Source organism: Rhincodon typus, chromosome 4 (assembly GCF_021869965.1).
Source record: "Rhincodon typus isolate 14 chromosome 4, sRhiTyp1.1, whole genome shotgun sequence".
NCBI classification, from domain to species: Eukaryota; Metazoa; Chordata; class Chondrichthyes; order Orectolobiformes; family Rhincodontidae; genus Rhincodon; species Rhincodon typus.
In genome coordinates, this window is record NC_063335.1 from 90,450,367 (window position 1) to 90,469,445 (window position 19,079).

At 41.1% G+C, this 19,079-nt stretch overlaps 1 protein-coding gene across 1 annotated transcript in view; it reads left to right on the plus strand.

The window, feature by feature from the left end:
• Positions 1-19,079, plus strand: part of LOC109935063 (unconventional myosin-Id-like) — a 121,915-nt gene that overhangs the window by 2,457 nt on the left and 100,379 nt on the right. The window contains exons 2-5 of the mRNA XM_048595790.1: positions 3,600-3,808; positions 11,156-11,249; positions 12,520-12,685; positions 17,722-17,775. Of these exons, the coding sequence (XP_048451747.1) occupies positions 3,600-3,808; positions 11,156-11,249; positions 12,520-12,685; positions 17,722-17,775 (523 nt within the window). The remainder of the gene's footprint in view (positions 1-3,599; positions 3,809-11,155; positions 11,250-12,519; positions 12,686-17,721; positions 17,776-19,079) is intronic.

The window sequence follows — 19,079 nt, forward strand, 5'->3', positions numbered from 1 at the left end:
TATGTCCTTTTTTACCTAGCTTTCCGTGGACAGCCAATCTCTACTGATCCCCCACCTGATCCCGTCCACCATTTAAACTGTATCTCCAACTCTCATCCTTACCCCTGTACTCCGTCACTGCAGTTTAGTCATACCCGCCATCATCATACACACTTCCTTCCTACTACCACAGTGGTAGTAACTGTCAATCACCTACCTTCTCCCGCAGCATCCATGTCTTCCCATGCACTGCTAGCTCCCCCCACCCCTTAAATGTTGAATGTGCCCTCTTCACCATCCTTGTCCCTCTGCATCCCAGGTTACTGCTTCTAGTTCTAAGTGTTGAGTCCCCCCACCTGATAACTCCCCGCAACCCCAACGTTCATTCCATTGACACCCCACTCCCAGGACTGACCGTGATCCATCCCCAAACCAGTTTGGATGGACAGCCCTGACTGATGACTGATGGACCTCTGGCTTCTCTCTGTGCATCTCCCTAACTGACAATCTGCAAATTCCCATCCTGACTTCATGGGACATGCAGGACTCTCTATGGTCCTCTCCCTGTACTGCAGTGAAACAGACCCCCTGCCACACACCACCTCATACTGGAGTCTGACTGTACTCAAGCCCTTGTACTGATTGTGATACTGCCCAGACTCCACCAGGACCCACTGAGTAACAGCAGCCCCTCCCCCTGACTTGACTGAGGACTACACCCCTTTGAATTGAGACATGACTATTTAGTTGGTACACATGCAGTCTGTTTGTCCTATAGATTGTCAGGACATGCTGATGGTATGAAATTGATTTAGCACTGTACCATTCAGCAACACATCCACCCCTTTGACTGGAGGCTGCCGAACAGCCTGACGAGCTGGTTCTGTACTAAACTGCAAAGCAAAACAGAAGGACTGTGGTCTTTAAACTGCAACTGAGGGGGTAAAGTGGAAGAAAGGGAAAGCAAGATGGAGATACTTTCCAATAAAAGTTACCAGTGTACTCCAAAGTGCAGCAACAAAGTGCAGAAATATCCTGTATCCTGTGAGTGGATCGGAAATGTACCATGATAGCGCAGAGAGGCTGGCATTCAGTAGATTTGAGTGTCCTTAGACGTGAGTTATGAGCAATCATGGCCTATGGACCATAGCCTGTTATCCAAGATGGAAGTCCAGTGGAGCAAACTGGAGTCTCCAGGCAACTGGTCTGACAGTCATGTTGAGAATTGTTGGCATCTGGTTTCTATTCGGCTGGTGGCAGAAAAGGAGAGTGTATACTACTGAGATGAAATGAAACAAATAATGAGGGTGAATATAATCATTGTAACCTCATTAACAGACACCTCATTTCTCATTTGTGAGAGTCAAATCTCAACATCTGCAACTTAGTTGAAAAATGCAAATTGTTTCTCCCTATGTTGAAAACTGCTCCTGAGCAATATTGTCACATTAACTGTAGTGCAACTCATGAGAAATGTGACATTAAATGGACGACACTAGACTACACCCTGGAAGATAACTCTAAGCAAACCTGGGCATCCATACATCAGCTGCAGATGTACCAGGACTCTGTGGCAAACGTCCTCCATACTTTTTACTAAAAGAGACCACCATCAGTTTGTCAAGAAATTTGTGGTCAGTGGTTTGCATGTGGTCATTATACTTCCTCCAGCACTGCCTCCAAATTGACGGAGATTGGCTCCTGGTATGAATTGCAATGACTATGTGCTCCACTAGCATTGCCAGTGTGTCTGGAGAGCCTCCATCCTCTGTGCAAAAAGAACATTTTTATCTTTATTTATTTTTTCATGGAATGTGGGCATCTCTGGTAAGATCAGCATTGTTGCCCATTCCTAAGCGCCTCTTGAATTGAATGGAAAGGACAGTTAAGGGTCAACCACATTGTTGTCTGGAGTCAAACGTAGGCCAGATCAAGTAAGGATGGTAGGTTACCTTCCTGAAAGGAGGGCTCTTGTGGTGCACTGGGAGTGTCCCTACCTCTGAGCCTGGAGACCTGGGTTCAACTTCTACCTGCTTCAGAGGTGTGTAATAACATCTCTAAATAGGTGAATTAGAAAATATCTACCTTTGCAAAAAGAAGAGCAGATTTTATTTTTTATAACAGTTCATGATATACTCATAATCAACATGAACGAAACTGTCTTTCAATCCTCGGCTTTATTAAATTAATTGAAATTCCACCAACCAGCATGGCAGGATTTGACTTTATGTCACTGGAGAATGAACCTGAGCTATTTGAGTACATTACTTCTTTGTAGCGTCTTTTGATTTCTTCCACCAAAAACCTCTACTGCAGCATCCAACAGGTCAGAGCCCTTTTGATGCAATTTCAGGTCAGATTTTCTTTAATCATAACTCTGAGCAGATGCAGTGCTCCTCCTCTTTAAGAGGAGGAGGCTACTTTTAAACAGCGGAGGCCAAACCACTCAAAATATTGGTCTGCTGCTGGTACATCCAGCCGGTGAATACAATGTGAATAGCACAGCCTGGATGCTGAAATCATTCAAAAGGTCAAGCAGCATGAACCCTGCATTACCATCAAAGTCCAGGGTAGTCAATCCTGTTCCAATCCCTGCATTGATTTTATCCCCTCAACATTGAATTATTTCTGAAGTTCTGTACTACCAAACAGCTATCAATATTTGGGAAATGGCAAGTGTGGATTACAACATGAAGGAGAGAAAGTAAAGGTTTTCTTTATTGTAAGCTGTTTTCAGCCTGTAGGTATACCTACAAAAATACTATTTTTTGCAATCTCTAGCTTCTCAAGGGGCATTAGGATCATCCACTGAGTGCTGGACGAGAGTGACATATAGATCAGATTGCCTCGGAATGCCAGATCCCTTTAACTGAATGACATTAGAATCACAGGATAGTCAAATTTTTCAGTACAGGAGCCTATCATGTCTGCGCCGACTCCTGAAACAGCCACCCAGCTCGTCCTGTTCTACCGCCCTATCTCCGTAGCACTATAAATTAATCAGTTTCAATTATGTATTGAGTTTTCTTTTGAAACCTCCTATGCAATCCACCTCCCCAACTCTCCCAGGCAGCGCATTCCAAATCCTAAAAACTCTCTGAGTAAAGAAGTTTCTCCTCATCTCATTCCTGGCTATCTTGCTGACAAGCTTGAAATTGTGACCCCTAGTTACTGAAATGGGTTTTAAACAACTCTCCAGCAGCTTTCATGATCATTTCCTGGTACCAGTCCACAACTTATTTGGGTGGAATTTGTACTTGTGATTTCATTAACTCAGCAAGTAGACCGTTATATCCACCCCACAGCTTTACTGCCCGAGAATGAACGAGTTAGAGAAAGAAGTGGTGCTGTATTGGTGCTGATTTCAACACAAATGAGAATGTAGGAAGGGTCTGTTTAAAAGAGTATTTGGATTTAGAAGACGAAATATGTTGATATAAAAGACAAGACAACTTCTCAGATCCAGTTTAAGCAATGGAGGCGATATTAGGGTCCAGCTGAAATTAAACAAGACGAGGTCAAGAATGTTAATAGATGGGAAGCAAAGGGTAACATGGTCAAAGATAAACTGGTGCTGATTGTGTCTGAAAAAACATTACTGCTTATTTCTTCCCTTATAGGTTTTATAAGAATAGAATCTACACCTACATTGGAGAGGTGGTTGTCTCAGTAAATCCATACCAGCATATTGATTTATATGGAAGAGACATGATCGAACACTACAAAGGAAGGGAGCTGTATGAAAGACCACCGCATTTGTATGCCATTGCAGACTCAGCTTACAAAGCCATGAAAAGGAGAGCTAAGGACACGTGCATTGTAATATCAGGTACATTAAAATAGGTTGGAATGGGTAATATAGCAATGGTAAGATACGAAAGAATTTGGGTGTGAAGCCAAAGCATTGATAGTGAAACATGCTTTTGAATACAGGGAGGGAGACTAAAATAGTTTTGGAAGAGAATTACTGAGTACAGATTTTAAAAGCTACTATTCATACTGTTTGAAGGTGATTTCAATAGTGTATATAAAACGTGGTTAACCTTCTTGGCAGTAGAGACTCGAGGCTGACCAGATGGTGTTGTTATTTTAATGAAAGGACTCAATCATCCTTTGACACAATTTACAAATCAGTAAAATTGAATTTACTGCTCACAAACTGCTCTATAATATCAATATGCATAAAATATCATATGGTAATCACCTTGTACAGATATGCTAATAGAACACTTATGGGGCAGGTGAGATTTGAGCCCAGACCTCCTGGATCTAGAGGTAGGGACTCTACTACTGCACAACAAAAGCCCTCCAAAAGGCTCTGAATGATAACTACTAGCACAACGGGCAGTGGCACATTTGAATACACACCCCGAAGAAACTGAAGCCCAGATCCAACACCTTTGATTACTTGGACGCACTACCCCTAAAGCTGCTGTAGATATTTTATAATCAACCTGTTCAGAAATGTTATTATACACATCTGAAGCAGGTAGGAGTTGAACCTGCAACATTTAGACAAGAAACCCCGAAACATATGTAGGGATGCTACCAATGCCTCCTATAAATGTTGTACTTTAATCAACCTGTACAGCTATGACATATATTCAGAATAGGTGGGGCTTGAATCCAGGTCTCCAAGATAGAAACACTGCCACTGCACCACAAAAGCCCTCAAACAAAGTTGCTGTATTCATCCAAAACACCAAGCTAATTGGCTAAGATGATTAATTGGGAGATGAGAGGAGGATTAAATGAGAATGAAAAGTTTTTGGAAGATGGGAATTGGAGTAGGCCATTCAGCCCCTTTGTCTGTTTTACCATTTGGTTAGAAAATGACTGCTTTGCATTTCATCTACCTATATCTACCAATATCCCTTACCTAACTAAAATCTATTGTTTCCTGCTTTGAAAGTGCCAATTCACTCAGAAGACAGAATTCCACATATTGTGTGTGAACAGGTGGTTCCTGGTTTACACTCCTGAAAGACTGGATCAAACTTTAAGGCTGTGTGCCTAGTTCCACATTCCCTCAATGGAAAAAACTATGTGTGAGTTGTGGGAGCGAGTTCCTTCAGGACTAAGTGATTTAATGTAGATGAATATAGCCACCTTTCTGGTCTGACTAGAAGATTCTTGTAGAGTAAGTAGTTCTAGCAACATTGCAACTATTTAAAGATTATATGAACATGCTCTACATTACTACAAAGACTGTTAGGAGCACAATAGTCTTAGGTTCTGCCCGTACCTACTCCTATTTTACTCCTTTCTATGTCATAGAATCAGAGCTTCCACAGCACAGAAAGAGACTCTTTGGCTCATTGTGTCTACACCAGTCATCAAACATCCATCTCTTCTAAACCTTCTTCCAGCATTTTGCCCATCATTTTGTATGCTGTGGTATTTCAAGTGCTATCTCGATATTTCTTAAATGTCTTGAGGGTTCCAATCTTTCAGGCAGGGTATTCCAGAAAGTCATAACCTCCTGGCTGAATTTTTATTTCTTCAAATCCCTCTTAAACCTCCTGCTCCTTACCCTAAAATTCTGTTCCCTGGTTATTGACCCCTCAACTAGAGGCAGAAGTTTCTCCCTGCCCATGCCCCTCGGAACTCTACATACCTCAATTAGATCACCTCTCAGCCTACTCTGACCTACAGAAAACAACCCCATCTGTTTAGTCTCTTTTGACAGCTTCATCACTCTAGCCCAGGCAACATCCTGGTGAATCTCCTCTACAACCCCTCCAGTGTAATTACATTCTTCCTATTGAGTGGTGACCAAAACTGCACACAGCATTCCATCTGTGGCCTAACTAATGTTAATTAATGTATTTTCATGTATTATCACAGTCAATGGTGCTTACCGCACTCAGTCAAAACAATTAATAGTGCAGACCCATATATATCATCTCAAACGCCCACTCCCACTCCAAATCATTTTCTTTCAAACTGTTTGATCTTTCATCATGTTGTGGACTTTTGGCTCAAGCAGGGTAGTTGTACCTGACAGGGCAATACTTAAGTTAGCTTTTGCAATGAAGTGCTGATATATTCAAGGCATTCATTACAGCTCTTTGTATATACATATATTACAGTCACAGGCACTTCAGGGCCTAGGTAATACTAAACTCTTCAGTAACAAACAGCAGCACACTTCAATTAATGTGTGATACTTCAAGTGGTCCCAGTTAAGATGGAGTCAGAGATCTCTCTGCCCTTTGGTCAGATGTAATGATATGGTGATGATAACATGAGTATGTCAGTATGTACTGTATACTCACTGTGAGACATAATGCAAAACAATTACTGTTATATATTGGTTTGTACATTTCCAGTTACCTCAACACCATCCTACCCACATCTTTGACTTTATAAACTCAGATGATCAGGAAGTTTCACTCATAATTCCCGAGTACATTCTCGTCAAACTTGGGAGAAGTGTAGTTTTTTGGGACGAGGTAGTTGACTTGAACTGTTTACTTGACGATTAAGGGTCTATAGTTTTCTCTTATCCTTAGTTTTGCTATTTGGTTCAACCCATTGCATAATCTGTGGATGTTTCCTGAGATTCCACAACACAGCCCTTCAGCAGTATGGATGATGTATGATCACCGTTGGTTCAACTTTCTGTGAACGGCTGAACATTTTCTGTAAAAAAGCCCTGATCCATAACTGTGCTTCTGTTGCTAACTCTGGCACATTCCTTGTATGGCAATATTTATGTACTCTAATATGTGATTTGCTAGTGCAATAGGATTATTCTTTATTATGTACCATAATGTATACATACATATATGTTCCATGTGTCATATATGACAACATTTCTGAAGTATTTAGATGACAATTTAAAGCAGCATAGCACACAAGACTACGGGTCAAACACTGGAAAATGAAAGTAAAGTAGATAGCTGCTTGATGACCACATGGATACGATGGACCAAAGTGCCTATTGCCATGCTATGATACCCTATGATTGTACTGCTTGGTTATCATGAAAGGCATAAATCTGGAACCAATTTCTTAGGCAGGATAGAGATCTGAGTATACAGCATTCTGCCCACCTGTATCTCTGATGGTTCTAGACTGTATTGGAACTGGGTGGACATGTAATTCAACAATACTGCACATTAGTCAGAACTCTTCTGTAAGACTGACCCACACTCAGCTCCCCATCAGATTGTAGGTAACACAGTGACCTTGTGATATGCCTAAATCTATCACTGTCCGGGAATTGGCAGATGCACTCATTCATAAATTGGGCCTGTTGTCTAAAATGACATGCTTTGCAAAAATATGGTGTAAGACTCAATTACTGCTTCTGTGGCTGTCATATTAACCATATTCAACCATCGGGAGGAATAATTGATGATGATGAAATAAGATTTTCTGTTGAAAACAAACAAATCCATCCTCATGCTGTCAATGTCTGTGGGAATTTGGTGTATATTAAAATTCTCTTTGGTCTGGCAATTGGTAATGAGTTCCAAATTGTCCCTGTAAATTCTGGGACACCATAAAAATGACTGAGTTCTAGGCCTGCAAGTGGTGATTTCCAAGTGTTCTCTATGCAGTTTCCGCTAGGTATCCTCTTAAACCAAAGCTGGGATGAACAGTCACTTGCCATACACTCATCCGTCAACAACAATGGGAAAATGATTTTTTTGAGTGAAATTGCCACATAACTGGGCTTGGGATATAGCCAACCCTTGGTAAAGTTTTAACAGATGGTGAAACATTCCCAATCCCTCATTCGTTCTTGTTAAATCTGACTAAATTAATTTACTGGCCATCGTGAAATGGATGTGTGACTCAAAACTTGGATGAAGTCAACATTACGACTGATAAGGCTGCTAACTTTATTCTGGAGACTGCATCCACCACTCTGCAGTTTCTGCTGCATGAAGATTGTTTCATAAGGGAATACCATAAGGCAAACTCGAAATCTTTATATTCCTGGAGGCATTCTTGCAAGTTCCTTATCATCCAGTGGAGACTAACGATCTGTGTACCATTTGAATGACCATTTTTATACTAAGCCTGTAAATCTCTCACAAGCCCATATAAATGGGAGAGCTTCCTCTTCTGCAAAGCATCTCATGTTCTAGTTAATATGCTTACTGCATATTGGGTTGGTTTGGGACATCCCACAGACTGTTTCTGGAACAGTACTGTTTGTCTGCCAGTAACTGAAGCATCAGATTTTAAATCATTGCACATAGAATTATGATGCACTAAGACATCTGTAGACAAAACATTTCTTTAATCCTGATAAACGTGTTCAGTTGATGAGGATTTTTGTGTTTTCTTGAGAAGTCAACCATTTTACATGCCCTCACTTTACTGCCAGGTTGTGTACACAGGTTTCTTCAAGCCCTTCGTTCCTATTGTTCCTTCAAACAATCCAAATTTTTTGCATTACTGTAACTATTTACATGAATGCTACTACAGGGACTGTTAGAAGCAGATTAACCACAGTTCTTTCCCCTACTAACTCCAACTTTCTTCCAGTCCAAGTCCTCATCACATTATCACAGGGGAAGAGGGTCAGTTAGCTGTTCTGAGGAACGATCACCAGACCCGGAACGTTAACTCTGCTTTCTCCTCCACAGATGTTGCCAGACCTGCTGAGCTTTTCCAGCAACTTTGTTTTTGGTCAGTTAGCTCAGTTGGCTGGATGCCTGGTTTGCAACAAAGAGTGATACAAACAGCATAGATTCACTTTTCGTACTGGTTGAGGTTATCCTGAAGGTCCCACTTTCACAAGCTCACCCTTCACTTTACTCACGGTGACCCTCAGATTAAACCACCGTTGGTTGTCTCTCTAATGAGAGAGAGGGACTGTGGCAACTTTACTTTTTATCACAACGGGTGGTGCTAACTGTACTTAATCCTAGTATTAGCCCTTTCAGAATCTTTCAGACATGACAGAAATAGATTCTCTTTGTCTACCCAATGAAATCCTTTCATCATTTTAAACCTCAATTAGATCTTCATTCAACCTTCCAATATGTTTCAAGTCACTTGCTGTACTGGTCCTCTTTCTATCAGGAAATAGAGTGAGAAATCTTCACACAGGAAGTTTCCCCTTTCCACTGGATGTTATTTGCCTTAGAACTGGTGGCAAATGTTCTGACCTATGTCCCTACTTTTTGTTAGAAGTGCAGAAGTGATCAGATTCATTGTGTGGTTCTTTTAAAATTTTGTCTGGTCAAAAATGCATGGTAAATTAAAGGAGCTGTTTTGTTCGCATCCTTGTGGTAACATTTTGGTAAATCTCCTCTGCACCCTCTCCAGTGCAATCACATCTTTCCTATAACATGGATTCCAGAACTGCACACAATACTCTAACTGTGGACCAAGCAATGTTTTATACAGTTCCAGCGTACCTGCTTTTAAACTCTATGCCTCAGCTAATAAAGGGACATATCCCATATGCATTCTTAATCACTTTATCCACTTGTCCTGCTCCCTTAAGGGACCGATGTCTATATATACCTTTGATCCCTGGTGTTTCTCTTGGTCCTACCTAGGTTTACCCTGACCAATCAGCTCACATATATCTGGATTGTATTGCATTTGTCACTGACCAGCCCATCTGACTCATCAGTCTATATCCTCCTGTAATCTAAGGCTATCCTTCTCACTATTTCCCACTCAATCAACTTTGTATCATCTGTGAACTTACAGATCAACCCTCCTACATTCAAGTCTAAATCATTTATGTAAACTACAAATACAAAAAACCCCAATACTAACCCATATGGGACTTCCAGACACCCCTCATCAATTACCCTCTGCTTCCTGGCACTCAGCCAAATGTGGATCCAATCTGCCAAATCTTACTGGATCCCAAAGTCTCTTACCTTTTCCATCAGTTTCACAGGCAGGATCATGACATCGTTCCTCCATTGCTCCTCAATTGTTTTTGTTGCTAAACTTTTTCCCGATCCACTCCAGCCAGCTCTCCCCTCATTCCTTTGTTATCACTCTTATTTAAGTTTAATACAGTTGTTTCTGACCCAGGTTTCTCCCTCTTAAACTCAATGTTAAATTCAACCAAGTTATGTTTACCTTTTCCTGGGGGATCTTTTGCCCTGAGATTGTGGTATTACACATTACACATTACCAGATTCAAATCACCTAATCCCTGGTTGGATCCAAAACAATAGTTTCTGTTTTCTAATATTTAATTGGAGGATATTTTTGCTCATTCACTGGTGGATGTTGGTGTATAACATCACAGATAAAACACAGATACAGTGAAGGTGTTGAGAGAGAGAGATGACAGTGAGGTTGAGCTAGATGTCATCCATGAATGATTGCATGTATATGAGTAGAAAACTTGCTGTGCTTATCTGCCCTGCACTACTTATACATCTACGCCCGCCCAAAGTTGACTGTTAACTGCCTTTATGTGGCTGAGCAAACTGCTCAATATTTTCAATCTAAACAGGGATGGACAATATCCTTTTCAACAATCTGCACATGCCAAGAATAAATTTAGAAAAAAACATTTTGGCACAGTTAACACAATTCTTTGAATAGCACCATGGGATCTTTCATAGATAATAGTGTGCAGCTGGAGGAACACAGCAGGCCAGGCAGCATCAGAGGAGTAGGAAAGTTGACTTTTTGGGTTGGGACCCTTCTTCAGACATTGGTTGTGGGGGGAGGGAGCTCAGAAATAAATAGAGAGAGGAGGGGTGGGCCTGGGGAAGGTACTCTTTCTCTATTTATTTCTGAACTCCCTCACCGCCCCACCAATGTCTGAAGAAGGGTCCCAACCCAAAAAGTCAACTTTCCTACTCCTCTGATACTAACTGGCCTGCTGTGTTCCTTCAGCTCCACACTGTGTTATTTCTGACTCCAGCACTGGCAGTTCTTGCTATCTCTGAATGGGATCTTTCATATCCATCTAAGACAGCAGTCTCATTCAATACGACACATAAATGGTGTGCAGACTTTAAGCTTAAGTCATAGAGTGGGACATGACCTCGTAAACCATTAATTCAAAGGTGAGAGTGTTCCTGGCTGAACTAAGGCTGACACAAGCCGAGCTTGCTGGCATTATTCTGTAATTTTCTGACATTTGGCCACAATATTGTTCATTTCTTGCCTCTATCTGTTAAAAAAAACTCTAACAGATTACAGAAAAGTATCTCCTTGTTCATATTTTCAGGTGAGAGTGGCGCTGGCAAGACAGAAGCCAGTAAATATATAATGCAGTATATTGCAGCCATCACCAACCCCAGCCAGAGATTGGAAGTTGAGAGGTAAGGCCGAGCTTTCAAATATTCCATCAAATTTCGTGAATCCCATGACTAGATCACATATAACAGCCTGAAATAATCTTGCGCTTTTAACACAATTTAACACTTCTGAGGAGCTTTAAGGAGCATTATTGAACAAACTTTGACAATAAGCCAAAGAAGGACAACAAGCAAAACCTCTATCAAGGAGGTATATGTTAAAGGATGCCTTAAAGGTGCAGAGGGAGAGAGAGAGAGAGAAAGACTGGGATCAAGTTCCAGAGCTTAGGGTCAAGGCAGATGAAAGCACAAATGAGAGAGTGACGGGAATGGAAATACACTAAAGGCCAGAGCTAAAGGGGCATAGAGTTCTCCAAGAGTTCATGAGCTAAAGGGGGTTACTGAGAAGGGAAGGCCAAGGTCATGGAAGGATTTGAAATGGATGAAAATTTTAAATCTGTGGCAAAGAAATGATGGGTGAATGGATGAGGTGTTTATATAGTATCTGAAAAAGAGGCAGGAATGTGGGGAGATGTAAAATCTCCAATGGAATACCTGGGAAATAATTTTAGTTGAAAGCACAAATCATGCCAATAAGCAATAGAGATATGGTTCTCAACACCTTACTGTCTGTAAGAAATTTGATATCAATGGCTTAAGAACATGGTCTGCTGTCGATTTCTCAGAGAAACTATGGATGCATTATAAAGATGATGTTGTCAACAACATTCATGTCCCTAGGAATCATTTTTAAAAATATTAAACAATTACTGAATCTCTAGAACACTGCTTTGGATTCAAGAACGTTGCTTTTCTCTATCTCTGATATTTCTCGGTACCCCACCTTGCATTCGGTTGTGGACTCTAGAAGTTGCTCTCTATACTTTCCCATCACTTCTTCAACTCTTAAATCCTCCTTAAGTTCTGTCTTGAGCTGTCCGTTGGTTCTGTGTTGATTATTAACTGATTAAATTCTTATAATTGTGGAATGTTTTAGAGTATTAGAAGCACCCAAATAAGTCATTCTTGATGATGATAGCAAAGGTAAAGTTGGTGAGATTAAAATTGTATGGGGGATTAACATAAGATTGAAGCTTGGGCAGTAAGGATGAATATTAATCCCACTTAAAACTGATTATGAAATGAATTGAACCTGTTCTCCCAACTGCAGAGAAAATTCTCTTGCTATGGAATGAAGTTTTTGGAGCTTTACCCTCAGCTGTAGATGTTATTGTTCTCATTCTGAGCATTTACATGATATATGTTCATCCCTTTGCCATTCCCCCTTCCCCAGTGTAAAAAACGTTTTGCTGAAGTCAAACTGTGTCCTGGAAGCTTTCGGGAATGCAAAGACGAATCGGAATGACAATTCTAGCCGATTTGGGAAATACATGGACATCAACTTTGACTTTAAAGGGGATCCCACTGGTGGACACATCAATAACTATTTGCTTGAGAAAGTAAGAAAATGTCTTTTTGTTTGTCCTTCTAGTGCACTAGTTGAAAGTTGCAAGAATATATCTATGCCTGTATCTCTTTTTCTCTGCATTGAAAAAATTCTTTGGGAGGGAAAAGCCGGCAAAAATCCTTGGAAATATTTTGGAAATGGTTGTACTGGACCTCCATTTTAAAGTATACAAGATGAATCAGACTGCTACGTCTCATCATTCACTGGACTCTGGGGTGGTTCCCGCAGATTGGAAACAATGTGATGCCACTGTTTAAAAAAGGAAGTAGACAAAAAGCAGGTAACTATAGGCCAGTTAGCTTAACTTCGGTAGTGGGGAAAATGCTTGAATCTATCATTAAGGAAGAAATAGCAAGACATCTGGATATAAATTATCCCATTGGGAACACCCAGCATGGGTTCATGAAGGGTAGGTCATGTTTAACTAATTTGGTGGAATTCTTTGAGGACATTACTTGCGTGGTGGACAATGGGGAACCTGTGGATGTGGTGTATCTGGATTTCCAGAAGGCATTTGACAAGGTGCCGCACCAAAGGCTGCTACATAAGGTAAAGTTGCATGGTATTACAGGTAATGTATTGGCATGGATAGAGGATTGGTTGACCAGTAGAAAGCAAAGAGTAGGGGTAAATGGGTGTTTTTCTGGTTGGCGGTCAGTGGCTAGTGGTATGCCTCAGGGGTCAGTGTTGGGGCCGCAATTGTTTACAATTTACATAGATGATTTGGAGTTGGGGACTAAGTGTCGTGTGTCAAAATTTGCAGATGATACTAAGGTGAGTGGTAGAGCAAAGTGTGCAGAAGACACTGAAAGTCTGCAGAGGGATATAGATAGTCTAAGTGAGTGGGCAAAGGTCTGGCAGATGGAGTACAATGTTGATAAGTGTGAGGTCATCCATTTTGGTAGGAATAGCAGCAAAATGGACTATGTTTAAGTGGTAAAAAATTGCAGCACGCTGCTGTGCAGAGGGACTTGGGTGTCCTTGCGCATGAATCGCTAAAAGTAGGATTGCAGGTGCAGCAGGTAATTAAAAAGGCAAATGGAATTTTGTCTGCCATTGCTCGAGGGATGGAGTTTAAAAACAGGGAGGCTATGCTGCAGCTGTATAGGGTCCTGGTGAGGCCACACCTGGAGTACTGTGTGCAGTTTTGGTCTCCTTACTTGAGAAGAGATATACTAGCACTGGAGGGGGTGCAGAGGAGATTCACTCGGTTGATTGCAGAGTTGAGGGGGTTGGATTATGAGGAGAGACTGAGTAGGCTGGGATTATACTCATTGGAATTCAGAAGAATGAGGGGAGATCTTATGGAAACATATAAGATTATGAAGGGAATAGATAAGGTGGAGGCAGGGAGGTTGTTTCCGCTCACAGGTGAAACTAGGACTAGAGCGCATCGCCTCAAAATAAAAGGAAGCAGAAGTAGGACTGAGGTCAGGAGGAACTTCTCCACCCAAAGGGTTGTGAATCTGTGGAATTCCCTGACCAGTGAAGCGGTTGAAGCTACCTCGCTGAATGTTTTTAAGGCAAGGCTAGATAAATTTTTGAACAGTAAAGGAATTAAGGGTTATGGTGAGTGGGCGGGTAAGGGAGCTGAGTCTCAAAAAGATCAGCCATGATCTTATTAAATGGAGGGGTAGGCTCGAGGGGCCGGATGGCCTACTCCTGCTCCTAGTTCTTATGTTCTTATCATCTCTGTCCCTATTTCTCATATAATTTATGAATCTACTTTTCACTCACTCTCGACCTTTATCTGTCTATTCCTGTGTCTTCCTCTCGAATTCTGTTTGTCTGTATCTATTTTTCATTCTCTCTTTCCATTTCTGTCTTTTTTAGAAGCTCTGTTTGTTTCAACCTCTTCCACTTTTTATCAACTGGATGTAAATCTGTGCTTCTTCTGGGATGTTCTCACTTGTATACCACTGACACCCAGCTTCTATTAAAACAATTCACAAGTCACATATTCATTATCAAGAAAAGCATTTATTGCTCTCCCCTTAAAGGAATGCTGGTGATGATCTGCCATTGTAATGACTCACTATTTCCTAGGCCATTACAGGGGGCAGTTAAGAGTCAACTCCATGACTAAGGGTTTAAAGTCATTTATAAACCAGGCTCAGTGAGGAAGGCAGATGTTCTTTTCTAAGGTTTTAATAAACCAGGCGAACATTTATAATAAGTGCTTAGTTATATGCACTGGACTTTATGGCCCATACACTTATGGGGACACACAGATGGATCTGAGCTTGCCTGTCCACCCACCTCCTTCCCCCAAGATATTGTGGGGAGATGTCAGATAGGCTGTCCACTTTTGAGTCTCATCCTCAGATTTTTCAGGAATAGGAGAGAACTGTGCCCAACGTATAGCTGTGACCCTTTGTTTACTGACCCTGACCAGTGATAGCAGGAGGTTTGGCAACTTTTTGGGTCCCTGGTGCCAACCATAGCTCCATCTCCAGCAATAATTTTTAGCCCCCACATCCTCTTGTCTTGTCCAATGTTCTTTGCCTGCCAAACCCTCTTGCTGTGAACTGCCCACTCACCATAACCCTTAATTCCCTTACTGTTCAAAAATTTATCTAGCCTTGCCTTAAAAACATTCAGCGAGGTAGCTTCAACCGCTTCACTGGTCAGGGAATTCCACAGATTCACAATCCTTTGGGTGAAGAAGTTCGTCCTGACCTCAGTCCTACATCTGCTTCCTTTTATTTTGAGGCGATGCGCTCTAGTCCTAGTTTCACCTGTGAGATCCCAGACTTAGCTGGAGGTCATACCTATCACTGATTGCATCCAGCTTGGTCTAGCCATAGTGCTAGCAGTCACCATTGCTCCTGGTGGAGCTGAGAATAATGTAGACTTCCACAAGGCTGGAATTCCATCTGGGAGGGGCTGAGGTCTTATAAAAGAACATAAAAACATAAGAACTAGGAGCAGGGGTCGGCAATTCAGACACTCAACCCTGCTCCGTCATTTAGTATGATCATCTTGACCTCAACTCCACTTTCCTGTCTGCTCTCCATAACCTTTCAAGTCATTATAAATTAAAAACTGTCTATCTCCTCCTTAAATTTATTGCCTTGTAATATTGACCAACATTTGTGCTGACGAATGGGGAGCCCATTGCATGGCGAGATGATGCTGTACTGGACTCATAATCCGGAATCCCAGGCTATTGTTGCAGGGAAAAGTGGAATTTGACTTCAAATAATAAGCCTGGAATTATTAAGCTAGTCTTAATTGTTGCCAATCATCTGAAGTCTAGAAGATCTAGGCCATTAAGTTGAATTTAAATTTTCAGGTGGTAGCAGTTGAATTTATGGCTATAAATCAGTATATTCAAAAAAGAATAAATCAGTGGAGGGAGCTGGGCACCACAGCCCATATGACCCTTTCCAAAACCATTTTGATTTAGCTTCCTCCTCCTCTACCTACCTCTTCCTCACCTTTGATGGTTTGCATTACCCTTAATGGGCTCTGCGCATAAATTATTCAGTTGGAAACACGGGTGATTTATTGGCCTTGGTTAATAGATGAACAAAAAAAAATTGGTCATTTACTGAGGGGGAAGAAAAGAATGCCGAATTGTGTGTAAGAGCACTTCTGAAGGTTATTTCTGTATATTATAAAAGTAAATCAGTAGGATGAAGAAAGATAATGAATCAGTAGGATGCCTGCCCCTTCCTCTCTCCCTCCCTTTTCCCTCACCTTTGATGCTCTGCATTGCCCCTAATGGGCTTTGCATGTAAATTAAACAATTGGAAAACACGGGTGATTTACTGTTGGAAGTTAATAAATGAAAAAATACCACGGATGATTTGGTGATGGGAAAAATGTTCAGTTGTGAGTATGAACACTTCTGGAAATAAGAGCTAAAAGACTGATGAAGAAGGAAGTATGAGTAGGTCAGGTGTCTTTTGGTGCAGTGGTAGGATAAATATCCCTGGGCCAGAAAGCTTGGGTCCAAGTCCCACCTGCTCCAGAGGTATATAACAACATGGCCAAATGTGTTGATTTAAGAAAACATCTAAATCAGCAGGACATGTCTATGAATGGTTAGCTTGGTGCCATTATGAAGCTGTTACTCCCTCTGAGCTGTACCTGACTATCAGCTCTCTCAATTCCTAAGCATAACTTCTCAGCCTACTTGCCTGATATCTGGTACTGGATGAGCAGAAATTTCCTCCATCAAACAGTGGGAAGACCAAAACTTGATTCCCAAAGGTCAGTCCCCACCACAAACGCTGAGCCATCGACTCCATCCCTTTCTCTGATAATCATTTGAGACTGAGCCAGGCTGTTCACAAATCTCAGCTTTCAACTGTCATAATCGACCCTAAGTCTTTTCTGGCTTTATTACCTTTGCCTTTGTTAGCCCTAAATTTGACTGTTTCAGTAACCCCTCTTAGTTTCTGCTCCATGTAAACTTGAAGTCATCTATTGCTCTCTTGCCCCTGACTTAACTTGTACTGACTCTCATTCACACATTGCTTCTATGATTACCCAAGTACATTGACTCCCAATTAAGCAAGGAATTGATTTTAAAATGTCATCCTTGCCTTAAAATATTTCTATAGTTTTCTTTCCTTGACTTTGAATTCTCCTCCTTCCCTTCAGTCCTCCAAGACATCTGTGATGCTCTGGTCATGAACATTCCCAATGTTAATTACTCCATCTTTGGTGGCCTTGTTTTCTGCTATCTCAGCCTTAACTTCTGGAATTCCCTTCCTACACTTCTCTACCTCTCTTCTATTTTTGACTGGCTATACTACTGTGAAGTTCCTTGGAACATTATACCATGCTAAAGGCATTATGTAAATATAAATTGTTATTCTGATGAATCATTATCTTTTGTTGTTGTTTGGAGTTCAGGATCAGAAAATCTTTTGGTGGTTAGAATCAAAGAAAATACTATTTTAACAAGAGGCCCGATGAGAGTTGACTTGTATACTATCAGCATTTCTGGGAAATGTTTCAACACTAGTGTTTATTGTCCCTGTTCTTGAATTGTGATTTTTATTGCTGTCCCCACAGTCACGAGTGATTGTTCAACAAAGAGGAGAAAGGAATTTCCATTCCTTTTATCAGGTAACCATTATTTTATTTTATTTTATTTCTTTCTGTTTCTTTATTATCTGTCTCAATTATTATTTTTCAGTCACAAATCAAGGTCAACCGAATACAACCCCGGAAAGCAAACTCCATTTCAGAGCCCAGCCATTTACATAGGATCTTACACATCTATGAAGTCCCACAGCTCATGAGTATGTTTCAAGTAACATAGGCAAATGTAGCATACAATGTATTCAAAAACAATCGATAACCTTATGACCTGGCATAGCCACACTCTATCATTACCATCAAGTCAGGAGGTCAACCCTAGCTGAATGAAAAATGCAGGCAAGCAGGCCAGGAGCAGCACCTAAAGATGAGGTATCAATCTGGTAAAGCTAAAAATTGAATTGGGGAAAGCAATGGCCTACTGGTATTACCACTGGACTGTTAATCCAGAGACCCAAGTAATTATCTGGTGACAGATGATGGAATTTGAATTCAACAAAAAAGCCTGGAACTAAGAGTCTAATGATCATTGTGAATCCATTGTCAATTGTCAGAGAAACCCATCTGATTCACTAATGTCCTTTAGGGAGGAAATCTGATCTGGCCTACATGTGATTCTGGATGCACACAGCAATGTGGTTGACTCTTAGTCAAAAGAATGTGGAGCTGGAAAAGCACAGCAGGTCAGACAGCATCTGAAGAGCAGGCAAGTCAATGTTTCAGGCTCTTCAGGACTCTTTACTGCCTTCTGGGATGTGTAATGAATGCTGGCCCAGTCAGCAAAGCCCATATCCCATGAATGAATTAAAATTTTTTTTAAAAAATACACTAAATTAACAGCAGAAACAGCATGTTATAGACAGAGCTAAGTGATACCACAAACAACGGATCAGATCTAAGCTCGGTAGTCCTGCCACATCCAGTCATAAATTGTGGTGGCCAATTAAACAACTAACAGGAGGATGAGGATCCACAAATATCCCCATCTTCAATGATGAGGCAGCCCAGGACTTCAGTGCAAAGTATGAGGCTGAAGCATTTGCAACAGCCTTCTGCCAGAAATGCTGAAGGGATTATTCATTTCAACCTTTTCCTTCAGCAATCCCCAGCATCACAGATGCCAGTTTTCAGCCAAGTCAAGTCACTCCATGTGATGTCAAGAAATGGTTGGAGACACTGGACACTGCCCTTACAACATTCCAGTAATAGGACTGAAGACTCCAGAACCAGTCAGACCCCTAACCAAGCTGTCCCAGAACAGCTATATCACTGGCATCTACCCAACAATGTGAAAAAATTCCAAACCATGTCATGTACACAAAAAGAAGGGC